Source organism: Schistocerca gregaria, chromosome 9, assembly GCF_023897955.1.
Source record: "Schistocerca gregaria isolate iqSchGreg1 chromosome 9, iqSchGreg1.2, whole genome shotgun sequence".
NCBI classification, from domain to species: Eukaryota; Metazoa; Arthropoda; class Insecta; order Orthoptera; family Acrididae; genus Schistocerca; species Schistocerca gregaria.
In genome coordinates this window covers 146,841,709-146,855,529 of record NC_064928.1, presented here as the reverse complement: position 1 = coordinate 146,855,529, position 13,821 = coordinate 146,841,709, and the positions used below count along the sequence as shown (strand labels likewise).

Below are 13,821 nucleotides of genomic sequence, written 5' to 3'. Positions count from 1 at the left end.
TAGAGATGGTCAATTTATAGACGGGATTGACGCAAGGAATGTTTGTCAGCAATGGAAAAGGCAGAACAGCAAATGGGGGCCATGGAGATGAAGATGCTTCGATAGACAGGTGGTATCACTCAACTGGATCATGTTTTGAATGATTCTATCAGGAGACATTTTGAGGTCACACCAATTCAGAATAAAATGCAAGAAAGCCACCTGTGATGGTTTGGACATTTGCTGTGCAATGCAGTCATGGAAAAGAGATCCAATGGACGACCAAGATGGCAATGGGCCGACACACTGCACAATGACCTGAAGGCTGTAAATCCTCACCCAGGCATGGCCCACAATTACACGAAATCGAAACAGCATTCCACTCGGCGGATCCTGCCATCAGGTGACTCACTTATTGCAAGTTCAATATGGATGTTGATCCAGAGGCAGCAACGCTAGCCACTAGACCATGAGCTGTGGACTGCTGGTCCTGTTAGCATATCTTAGGGACAATGATGGGTGGTCAGAAAAGATAAACATTTTCACATCACACTGGGCTTTGGTACATTTAAAATTAACAAATATATTGTCTAAGCACACTTGTTCCCTAGTAAGTTTATAGTCAACACACTGTAGATTGAACTGCGGTTGTAGGTTTTTCAAATCATTAACACTGTGCTTGTCAGTTGACATGTCAAAATCACCAGCTATTATAATGTCCTAGTTGGTAAATCTTTTCTCAGTGAGTGAACATAAAAGGATGTTCAATTTTTCTAAGAACACACTGTTAATACCATTGGGAGACCTGTATAATGATACTACTATTAACCTCTTACTACTAATGACTATACCAGTGGCTTCAAAATTCAGTTCTTTGCATAAATAATTTAGATCTAAGTTACCAATGATGCAACCAAATGATCTGCCAACATAAATTGCTACACCACCCCTCTTGTGAACTCTTCTGCAGTAACTGTTTGATAAACTATAATTTTCGAACTTATTAACTGGAATTTCATCTTCAGTGACCCAATGCTCACTTAAGCACAATAAGTCAAATTTATTCTCTGATGAGAAGTCATTCGATACTAACTCCTTGTCGTTCAAATCTTGGATATTTAAAAAGCCAATTTTCAGGTTTATATTCTGCTCTCCCTCCGTTTTTAGATGATACTTTTTTGTGTTTTTTTTTTTTTTTTTTTGCTGGTTTATCCACATTTTCACCCCCATCAAGCCATTTTAGTTTCCCTTGTTTTTTATTATTTTGCAAACGTCTGTAAAAATTCTGCTTCATGTTAGAGACCCCAGTCTATTTAAGTGCAGTCCATGCTTTCCTTGACAATTTACATTTAGGAATTTATTTGGATCTATGAACACTGCTCCAAGTCTATCACACTGTTCTTTTATGGCACAATTTATTTTGTAGATGTATTTATCACTTACAGATCAACGTTTTATTACTGCACTGATTGTGAGCTGGGAACCTGGATAGACACTTCTAGCTAAATGAATCAAGCTTCTTGTGTCATTGGTGATTTCTTCTTCATTGCTAATTTTTATCGAATTCTTTCCAACGTGTACTAGCACACCACTACAGTTACACTTAGGTTCATTTTCTGCTGTGTGTTGTTTTGAGTTTTCCATATATTTTTTAGATGGTTGTTGTATTCTAAGTCCAGGTTGCACATCAATTTTGCATCCTGGAACAGTGACATTTTTCAGTAATAAGTCACCTACCAATAGAAATTCATTTTCATTTCTTTGTACACTTGAGCCACTGCCTTTTAGTATATGTTACTGACTTCCATTTATATTTTTGTACTGAATTTTGGCTAACTGAGTTTATCAATAATTCACTTGGCACATCTGATATATTAGACCTAAAGTTTTGATCATTGGAAGTGCTTTTTCTTGATATTGTTTTGTTTCCATTTTTCGGCTTTCACACACAATGGACTGTTTCTCTGTTCCTAATCTATTATTTTCTTTACCTGGAGTCACTGTGTTGTTGTTTATTGGCTAACTGCTGATGTGTGCACACAGATTAAAGCAATGTTATTCTGCTTTTGTTCCACAGCTTTCTGACACACCAAACTCTTTTTCTCATAATAATTATTGTTTTCTTGTTTTAAAATTGACATTTCACTTTTCAGCCCCATTACATTATTTCGAATATCTTGATGGGATATTTTGAAATGTAAAAAGCCGAGACACGTCCATAAAAAATTATGACTGACGTATTTCCAGTTTATTTTGGTGTACTATTCATGCAACCACTAGTTAACCTTAACACATAGGATTCCTTTTATCACTTTCTTTTTACATTCTTTACATAATGAACTGTTCAATTTTTCCATTTCTGCTGAGAGCGGAACACTAACCATTTGTATGGGCTACATCTTGTGCAACACAACTGGTTCTTTATTAACACGAAGTAATAAGTGCTGTCAGCAAAGGATATCAAGTTGTTTCATATTTCCCTATGACGTTTGACACTATCCCTCACAAGTGAGTTCTACTCAAATTCCTGCAAAACTTCAGGAATTTTTGAGTCTTATAGTGACCAGCTGAGAACCAAACTTCTCGCTGAAGGGGAAGTGTGCATTACAATAGAAAATGTAAGCGAAATGTTGAAGGAAGCGGACAGCGAAATTAAAATATTATGGGCTGATCAGGCTTTCAAAAATATTTACATTATACATGAGAAGACAACAAAAGAATTAGTTGTTGCATTAGTCACTCAGAGGCTGATGCCGAACAGTAAACAATGTTATAAAAATGTAGGAAGTTTTTCAAAAATTATTTGATGAGAAGTACCAGTCAAAAAGTGTACAGAAAAAAGTTATCCTTGAAAAATCAAATTCAAATTTCTGTGAAAAGGAACAAGGAGATTACAAGACCTATTTTGAATAGCATATCAATTAAATAAAATGCCTGTATGAAACAATTAACAAAGACCTTCTCAAAGTAATTAGCAGAATGCCAACCCATGTTCCGGAGAAGGTGACAGCCTTAAGTGGACTAAAGTGAAAACAGCATCAGACGTTTTTGAAGGATATGGACATACTGAATACCTGCCATACTGGTGAGGAAACTAAAGAATGCCGAAAGGATGATTTGAATAAAATGTTCATGTGTCATTGGATTAATGACGAGTGATGTGTTCTAAGAATAGAAACAATCATCAGTATTGTGGAACAACCTGGAGATGCCTTTATCTAACAGTCAAATGCTATTTTCTTAAAATCATGAATGCTACACAAATAAGCAAAGGTATTTACTTAAAATAGCTGGTAAAAATTGCTTTAATATCTATGCAATACAAAATGAAACACAGTTATGTGCTATCATAAAGAAACTGAATGATTCCCCTAGTGAGATTTTTTTTCCTTTATCTGTATACCTTTTGTGCTGAATTTCTATCATCAGAAGTGATGGCTGAGTTTCTATTCGGGCTCTTGACTTTGTCAACTGTCCTCAGCTCACTGCTGCTACGTTTTCTCTTTTCCGAGCTATCCAGTCTTGGTTCAGGCTTGTAACATCTTCGATATCCACTTGCTGAAGTCACAGAAACTTCCTGCATAGTGATAATGTGAAGTCACAAATCAATTCATATACAAGCCTGTCCAAAGGAATTTGTATACTGTGTGTGCTTGTTGCTACTTTAGTCCTTCCATAACCAGAAAGTTCCTTACACTTTTCTGTAATGTCTTTTCACCAAATAAAGTTACATAATCACAGAGGTATGGTAGGGAAAAAAGAAAAAGAAAGAATGAGAAAAACCAAGGAACAAGTTAGTATACATCACATAACCCAGAAAATAAGTTACAAAAAATGATGTTCAAAAAGTACTTGCACAACTTTTTCCCATTTAATACAACAACACAACAGCACAAAATTTACAATACAAGGTCCCCTGCTTTTCAGTGCATTTGATTATTGCCCAAGTTTAAAAGTTTTCCAATAACCTCAGAAAAAAGTTTTTAGATGAATATCAAGCTATGTACACCCACTTCTTTCACAACTCCATATGGAAATCTGACAGGGTAAGGTAAGGACTCTATGCAAGTTGTTCCAACACTTCTAAATGCATATTCTGCACTGTGGGTGGCAATATATGAATGCACATTGACACGCAAGAACAAAACATTGTTTGACAATCCATCTCCAGGTTAGTTCCAAATTGCAGACTTCAACTCGTTGCTAAGCATATTACTGAAATGTTGACTGCTGTTGATCCCCTTTGAAAGTAATGTTCCAGAAATGGTGTGTGTGTGTGTGTGTGTGTGTGTGTGTGTGTGTGTGTGTGTGTGTGTGTCCCAAAATATCAAGAACATAATTTTTCGTGTAATGGAATGACTCTCGAATCCATTTTAGGCTGGAAATCTGAGTTGTTTCCATGCCACAGTCTGGTGTTTGGTCAGGCTCTAGCATTTGCTCTCTGGTTCACAGCAATGAACCCATGTTTAATCTCCAGTGATGGATAGTAAAAAAAAAAAATTCACCTCCATTAACAGTCCAACAGCTACTGAGAAATTCTCATACGATTGCACTTGTTTGCTTCATTGTATTACTTTGGGACCCATCATGCACGGACTTCAGCAAAGTTTAGACTGTTATGGATGACGTCATGTGCAGAATCATAGGTAATGTACACTTGGTTTGCCATTTCATCGGACACAAATGTCAGTTATTCTAAATAAGGTAAAAGTCTTTCCCAGTAACGTACTTGAGTCAATGTTCTGTTATTTCACATTCTTTTTATTTGTTTGGGCAATTTTGAACAGTGCAGTCCACTGGTAAAAACTTTTGGATGGTAACACACTGGCCCCATATAGTTTTAAAAGTCTTCTGTGGAATCCAGCTCCAGATGCACCTTCAGGGCACGAGAAACAGATCACAGAATGTTATTCTCCAATTTTGCAAATGGAGAGTGGCACTTCACAAGAGCGCAAAGTGAATTTACATGACAACACTGAAGCTTACCAAAAGCAGAGAGAACAGTACCACCTAGGAGCTGGTGAGTGCAGTACGTTATGCTGGGAACCTAATGACGATTAGAACTAAAGTGAATATATTTACTTTCTTTTGCTCGTGTATCTACTGTCCCCAAAGAAATTAAATACGATGGTTCATTGGCATCTCCTAAATCAATAATTGATTGGTATTAACAAGAAAAAAAATGTGCACTCACCTCTAAAGATATATATATATGTGCAAACAGTGAATACAATGTGGTGCAATTTTTTAAGACATGAATGTCATACAAATCAGAACATACTAAAAAAGTGGAATTTCTTCCTTAAAATCTACATACCAAAAATTGTTAGCTCTATTTCTATACCTTCTGTGCTGAGTTTCTATTATCATCAGCATTGACAGACTCTGCAGGAGAACTCTTTTCCTTGTCCATTGTCTTTAGGTCACTGCTGCTCCTTGTTCTCTTTTCCAGTTCTTCTGGTCTCGTTTCAGACTTGGAACGATGTCTAGATTTACTTGCTGCAGTCACAGGAGCCTCCTATAGTGAGAATGTGATGTCACAAATCAATTCGTATATTAGCCTGCCTGGAAGAGTTTGTATTCCGTGTGTGCTTTTCATTTCTGTAGTAGTGCAGAACACAGAGGATCTTTTACACTCTCATTTAACATACAGCCAACAAATAATGTTATATCATCACAGATGTCCTGGCAGCAAAGAATAAATGCAGAGATGTTGTAGTCCAAAAGAAAATGAGAATGTAGATCAGTGTACTACACATAAGTTAAAAAACGGACTTCAAAAATGATGCTTTTATGTCATGCTGCCCAGCCTGAAACAGAAACTGCATTCTAAACGAACTTGTTTTACATCATTCCTGTAACAAGTGTGTGTGTGCGTGTGTGTGTGTGTGTGTGTGTGTGTGTGTGTGTGTGTGTGTGTGTGTGTGTGTGTGTGTGAGAGAGAGAGAGAGAGGGGGGGGGGGGGAGGGGGTGGAGTGATTCAATTAATATACACCTCTTCCCCGTCTTACAGATCTATGCATTTGTTATCACAATGATACTGAGAAACTTTTACCTTTATATGCTTAATTCCTGTGAAAACTTCTTACGCAATACAAATCAGAACATATTCAAAAAGTGGACTTCCTTTCTTAACATCTACATGCTGAATAATGATTGGACTAATGGACAAACTGTATTGTCTAAACCAAAAATGGTTAGCTCTATTTCTATACCTTCTGGGCTGAGTTTCTATTATCATTAGCATTGACAGACTCTGCAGGAGAACTCTTTTGCTTGTCCACTGTCTTCAGGCCACTGCTGCTCTTTGTTCTCTTTTCCAGTTCTTCTGGTCTTGTTTCAGACTTGGAACGATGTCTATATTTATTTGCTGCAGTCACAGGAGCCTCCTATAGAGAGAATGTGACATCACAAATCAATGCGTACATTAGCCTGCCTGGAAGAGTTTGTATTCTGTGTGTGCTTTTCATTTCTGTAGTAGTGCAGGACACAGAGGACCCTTTACACTCTCATTTAACATACAGCCAACCAATAATGTTATATCATCACAGATGTACTGGCAGCACAGAATAAATGTAGTGGTGTTGTAGCCCAAAAGGAAATCAGAATGTAAATCAGTGTACTACACATAAGTTAAAAAAATATACTTCAAAAGTGATGCTTTTATGTCAGGCTACCCAGCCTGGAAGAGAGAGAGAGAGAGAGAGAGAGAGAGAGAGAGAGAGAGAGAGAGAGAGAGAGAGAGAGAGGGAGGGGGGGGGGGGGAAATCATTAAATAGACTCCTCTTCCCCATATTACAGATCTATGCATTTGTTATCACGATGATACTGAAAAACTTTTAGCTTTATATGCATACCTCCCGTGTAGACTTTTTATTGCTGTCAGCATTAACTACTTCTGTATCATGACTCTTGGATTGGTCCATGGTGCTCTGGTTGTTCCTCCTCTTTTTCTTTCTTTCCAGGTCTTCTGGTACTTGGTCAGCCTTGAAACGCTTTCCTTGTACGCTTGCCGAAGTGACAGGAGGCCGCTGCAACATGAGAATCAGGACTCATAAACCACATCGTATGTCAGTGCTTCTGTGTATGCATGTGAATCTCAAACATGGCAGTTTTAATGAGCAAAATTTTCTCGCTCTTTGAACCTCACAGGGTTTCATTCAATACTTGAGCTTTCTCAGATACTCACCATTGTCTTCATCAGGGACAAACTGACACCCAGAACAGTCATGTGTACCTTAAACATACACTGGTCCTGATAGTCGGGCAAATTCTGACAATAAAAATGTGAATAATTTTGGAAGATCTAGTTTTAAATCAAATATAATAGAGGTTAAACTCTAAAAACATTTTGCACATGCTTTCCGCCACAGGAAACATTGAAGCTGTAGAAGTTTCAATGTTAACATCTAAGTGCATGCTGAAAGACACAAGTACTACTGAGGCATCTTTGCTGAAAGGTGCAAGTATTAATAAGGCATCAGTTTAATAAGTCACGAGTGTAAAATACTACACTAATTATCTACAGAAAACTGCAAGAACTGGCAGAAGATTAGTTTGTCTTCTGGGAAAATGTAGCAACATATGCAGGAGTACTAATTCTACAACTTATTTTTAGACCATAAGTAAAGAATAAATCCAGATTTACTGCATTTGTACATTTACAAACAATTGCTGACAATGATCAATAGAATACAATCTTTGATACACTGAAGATATCAGGGATAAAGAACAACAGTCAACATGCTATTTAGCCTTGTATATAAATCAGATTGCAGTCGAAGGACGTCAGAGAGAGTGTAATGTTGAGAAGAAACTGAGACAGGGTTGTAGCCTAACTACAATGACACACATCCGTACATTATACTAGCACTAAAGGAAAGAAAGGAGAAAATCAGGAAAAAACATTAGCATTCAGGGACAAGAGAAAAAAACTGTAAGATTTGCATATGATATTGGAATTTTGTCGTAGAGTCAGTGATAGATTATAAGATCCATCAAATGGAAAGGTGAGTCTCCTGAAAAGAGGTTGTACGATAAGCATAAGAAGAAAAACAAGGACAGGGGAGTGTAAGAAAATTAAATTAGGTTATGCTGAGCAAATTAGATTGGAAAATCTAAAGATTAATAAACAGGTTTTGCAGCTCGGTCCGAAAAGAACTGATGGCGAGTGAAATAAAGAGGGCACAGAATGCAGATTAATAACAGCAAGAAGAATTTTTCTAAATGAGAGAGATATTTTTACACCTTATAAAAAGCGTCAAGGACCATTTTCATAAAGTATTTGTCTGGAGCGTAAACTTGTATGGAAGTAAATAATTCAGACAAGAACAAAATACAATAAAGGGGTGCTTTATCAGAAAGGGGACGATAAAAAAATTATGGCCCAACTAGACAAAAAGAAGACAGGCTGATAGGACACATCCCTTGGCATCCTCAAATAATACTATTTTGTAATGAGGAGAAGTGGAAAGGGAGGGGAAACTGTAAGGGACACCACAGCAATAAAGCACACAGGTTCGAATTGATATAGATTGCAGTAGTTACACAGAGATAAAAGGACTTTCAGAGGATATACTCATGTGGAGAACTGCATCAAATCTATTTCATCAGATTACTACTTCTTCCTTTTTTGTGTATCACTGTGTTCGGCAAAACTTTATAGCCTTCAGGTAATGATCTTTGTCAATGTGTGGTTGTGTATGCCTGTTAAAAATGGCGCTATTTCATCAGCATACGCTGAAAGGAACCCTAACACATATACAATCTGAACTGAAGAATTTCTTTTGTTAAGTGACTTAAGCTGCTTACTACATCAGCACATCAAATAGTAAATGTCCATAACAGCAGACCATTGGCAGATTGAGGAGAGTTCCAACTTACATGTAGGTGGTTACTTGATGGATAAACCCAGTCCAGTACTCTGACACACACAGTTATTACAGCTGAGCTAGTGCTCTCCTTCAGGAGCTCACTGCATTATTTTTATGTGTGCTCACTTCAGTTTCAGGATTTGACATGCTGCAGTCATGCCCTGTTTGACTTGTAGTAACTGTTAACCTTTAAACATTTCTTTTCCAGCTCTGATGAATGTTATCAGGTGGAATATTAATAAAGTGAGCACTAGATCTCAAATCTTGCTAAAACTGCAGACACACTGAGTCCGCATCATAATGCTGGTTTCGTTGTACTGCTTATATTCCAGGCTGATACGCTCACCCGTCTCACTGGGCTCTTTACCTGAACATCCTATCACGTCTCCTCAACTGCTTTGACGTGCTGATACACATGTCACGTGGGCACTGGATTCAGTCTTCCCACAGAGCCTCACACAGTCTTTAACATTACAAGGCAAATCTTTCACCTCTGTCGATGAGATTTAAGCGGATTGGGTGTGCAAAGTGCATAAAAAAATAAAATAAAATGAAATAAATTTTAAAAAACTCAGTTTACCATTTTTGGTCTCAATCTCTTCCACAGCTGTGTTAATTTTGGCCATACGCTATAAATAGTGTTGCAAAAGAATGTGTACTCAGATAAAAAATCCTGAGCATCTGTCACAGACCAAAGGAAGGCGAAGAAACAAGAAGAAAAACTGAGGTTTGCGTATTGACTCTTTGCTGCCACTGATCCCTAAAAACTATAGATTTCCCGCTAATACTTCACAGTCTGGATGGAGTCCATGCATTGAGCATATGTTCAAAACTATTCGGACTTCCTGAACAAAATGGCAAAGTCAGCTGCCAAAACCGTGTGCAAATAAAGGAAATGATATGCCTGGCTAGAACCCAAAAACATATCAACAATGAATCACATCAAGAAGACCTCAAAAATCGTAGGTGATTCAATGTTTGATTGTCAATGAGCAACAGAACAACAATCACAGTAGTTTCAGAAAGGGTCAACCACATATGTCCGAGGGCTATGTCCCATGCTGGTGCCAAGAAAAAAGCATCAATATTTAATGTTATGCCTCTAAACGAACAGCTTCACAACCACATGCCAAGTATGGCCTGTCCTGTTCATAACTACGAGAATCATACCATTGAATATATCTATAACTCCATTCACATTCTAATAATAATTATACCATTCACATTTACACTCTACAAGCTGGCTTGCAGTGCATGCCGGAGTGTAGCATAACCATTCCTCCACTTTCGTGTTCCATTCGTTAATGGTGTACTGGAAGAAACACTGTTAGTAAAGCATGTCATTTAGACATCAGTCTTTTGACTGGTTTGATGTAGCATCCCAGGACTACTGCTCCAGTATCAACTTTTTCAACTCAGAAAGGCCCTTACATCCAACATCTTCAGTTATTTGTTGCTTACCGTATTTATTCGAATCTAAGCCGCACTCGAATCTAAGCCACACCTGAAAAATGAGACTCGAAATCAAGGAAAAAAAAATTTCCCGACTCTGGTCCAACTTAACCGATTGTTGACTAAATATGGTCACATTTAGCTACTTGCAGACCACTTACAGCCACTGACAAACTTCATATTCCCAAAAAATGATGGAATTTTTATGGCTGACAATATGCCATGTCACCAGTTTACGAACACAAAATCAAAATTGTTATATATTTTGCATGTGATTTGAAAAATGAATCCTATCTACTTTCAACTTCTCAATGGTTATTTCAAAACCATAATTAATTAACAGCTGTTAACTTTGAATGACATTTTATATGATTCAAACTTACAGAGCCAAAATCAATTATCTGATGTGGATGCAAACCACCTGCCCCAACTCCTTGTTCCCATTGTTGCGAAAGATTTTGGGGAGGGAACGGGTATGGAGGAATATGAAGGGGCATTGGTCACAATCTGGGAATCACAATCCACAATACTCTTCACACGAGACAAAATCATAATGCATACACTAAAACATGAATTTGCCAGCTGCAATTTTAATGCACACAATCTAAGAGGACTGTAAGCTGCAGAAATTAGGTTTTTAAGAAAACAGCTGGATATAGACTATCTGACGTGACAAAAAGTACAACAACCAGGCATGAAGTATGACTTAAATGTACAAATAAACAGATCAAGGAGTATAGAAATAAACAGAGAGATAACATCATAAGAATGAAGAAAAATAGAATGTCTAAAATAATAAATAATTACTGACCAACAAAGAAGTTTTATAACATGTTGCACAAGTTATTTGCATTGTATATTACAAAGAAATTGAATGAATCATTTACTGGTTATTCAGCAAAACTCATGCTTAAGTAGACTTAACCCTCTTCTTTAATTGAACTATTGAACACTGGTGAAAACCAGTGGATATGATTCTTTATGAAATGTCACTTAAAATTTATTTTGTTACTATATGTCTACAAAGAGGAATATAATGTGATACAACAGAAATTACAGTACATTCTGCTATCCTCATTAAAACTTCGTTTTTTTATAATTTTTACTGTTCTTTCTTTTAAAGTACTTTTCCTGTGAATTTTTTTGACTTGGGTGCATTAACATTGTTACATTGTAATCAGAATCAAATCCAAATCCAATAGCAGGATCGACAGTGTAATATAACACTTAGCACTGAAACCACATTTACAACGAACAACAATCTACAGCCATTACAGAACTGAACTCCTGTTAGGAGAGTGCATCTATTTATACAAACATCAAATACCCTGAAATGCTGCTATTTAAACAAACATCAAATACTCCAGACAGTAGAAACCCTCCAAATATGATAAACAGTAAACAAGAAATACCTGCCGGTGGTCAGACTTGAGCTGGTGATCAACAGCATGCAAGCCGGCGATGCTGCCACTACGCTACACTGCATGCACCACAGCCTGTAGCAATATTTTTACTGGCAACACTAACCGCTACGTTACTCTGCATGCACCAGCGCTCACAGCAATATTTATAATTGTTTGCATACCGCACGTGACGATTTCCTGTCACCGCCAGTGACTGCATCTTTGTTGTTATGTTCCATTTTACATGTTGCACAATAGGCCTGCATCTTCCTGTACCTTATTTTCTCTCTTCTCCTTTCCAGAGTTTTCATTAATGACTCAGACTTTGGGTGCTCTTGAGATGAAGCTTGGAGCTGCACCTATCAAATAAGAGTTTGAGGTACCTGACCAATGTAAATGGTAAATGACATAGGTTAAAACAGCCCTAACAGACTGAAAAAGAAAGAGACTTTTATCAGTGACATATTTTGCTATGTCATGTTTGGCATTTTATTCTGAACCTGTGGTTAAAAAGTCACAAGTGGGAAAAAAAGAAAGATTACAGTTTTACAGGTCCACTGATGAGAAGGTCATTAGAAACTGTAGGAACCGGACCGGCAAACATTCTGTTGGGATATTGTGCAAAATCCCACTTGGCAGTCACAGAGTCATTCAATTTATGAAAATAACTGATAACAACAGTTAGTGAGGATATAAAGTGGCTATTTTGTAGATAAGGCAACAGGCAGGCTTTTATTTATTGTTGCACTGGAAATAGTAGTTGCCCTACAGAAAAGATAGCATATAAAATATTTGTACAGCCTACATAAGGACTTGTGCAGGTCTGCTGATGACACTGCAATTCCGTCAGAGATGGCAAAGGATTTGGAAGAGGCACTGAATGAAATGGATACTACCTTAAAAAGAGGTTGTAAGATAAACATCGACAAAAGTAAAACAATAGTAAAGGAAATTGGTAATCGGGCAATGACGAGAGAATTGCATTAGACTATGAGATACTAAAAGTAGTAGACGAATTTTGGTATTTGGGCAGTGCTGATGATCACAAAAGTAGAGAGGATATAAAATGCCAACTGGTAACAGTAAGTAGAGTATTTCTGAGAGAGAGAAATTTGTTAGCATCAAACATAAATTTATGTGTAAGACAGTCTCTTCTGAAGGCATTTGTTTTGAGTGTAGGCTTGTGTGGAAGTGAGACACAGATGATAAGCAATTAAGAAGAGAAGTAAAGAGAAGCTTTTCAAATGTAGTGAGACTACAGAAATATACTGACGATTACACAGACCGAATGAATAACTGGTGAGGTGGTATTAAATCGAAAGGGTGAAAAAGAAATTTATCGTGCAACTTGACTAAAAAAAGGAATCAGATGAAGGCACATATCCTGAGGCATCAATGAATAGTAAATATGGTATAGGAGGGAAGTGTGAGAGCTAAAAACTGTAGAGGCAGACCAAGGCTTGAACATAATAAACAGGTTCAAATGGATGTAGTTTGCGGTAGTTCTGCAAACGCGAAGCGGCTTGCATAGGACAAAGGAGCATGGACAGCTGCAAAAAAGCGGTCTTCAGACTGAAGATCACAACAGAAACAATACACATACAAACACACAAGATTACTGCTCAAGAGTAGGGGATTCGTAACAGGCTGAGTCAGCCATGATCATTCAGCATATGCAAGGAAGGGCCAGATGAATGGTCACGAATTGGTGTTGCAGGAGAACACAAGGTATGTTTACACAATCATAAAAATTGCATATTGCCAACAGCACATCCTGACAATGTTGTCTGGCAACACTGTGGCCACACAAATTGCAGCCATATGTACGATAACATTACTGGCCACTGTTGCCCAGCAACGCTTGTTTCAACGCACTTGCAGGCTGTAAGTTTTTACGAGAGGCCACGCTACTGCCATAAATGAACTAATGTGTGCTAACGGGAGTGAGTGCTGCTCTACTGCTTTTACATTAAACAAAGAATCAAGTAAGAAATAACAGGATAAATCAGACTTCGTGGATGCTTTCTTTTTCAAGTAAGTGGAATACTTAAGAAAATTTAACTAGTGGACTGATGTTGGAAACATACCTAGTCCAGAAATTTACCACAACGTGA

The 13,821-nt window shown here is 37.4% G+C and overlaps 1 protein-coding gene across 25 annotated transcripts in view; it reads right to left on the bottom strand.

Moving 5' to 3' along the window:
- LOC126291683 (uncharacterized) overlaps positions 1–13,821 on the bottom strand; it is a 348,608-nt gene that overhangs the window by 191,295 nt on the left and 143,492 nt on the right. For 14 of the 25 annotated variants that reach the window (XM_049985282.1, XM_049985285.1, XM_049985288.1 and 11 more), the window contains 4 exons: positions 11,890–12,066; positions 6,837–7,010; positions 6,195–6,368; positions 5,324–5,497 (listed from right to left, as the gene is read on the bottom strand). In XM_049985282.1, coding sequence (XP_049841239.1) covers positions 5,324–5,497; positions 6,195–6,368; positions 6,837–7,010; positions 11,890–12,066 — 699 coding nt within the window. The remainder of the gene's footprint in view (positions 1–5,323; positions 5,498–6,194; positions 6,369–6,836; positions 7,011–11,889; positions 12,067–13,821) is intronic. The other 11 variants (XM_049985295.1, XM_049985300.1, XM_049985304.1 and 8 more) reach the window with 3 other exon arrangements.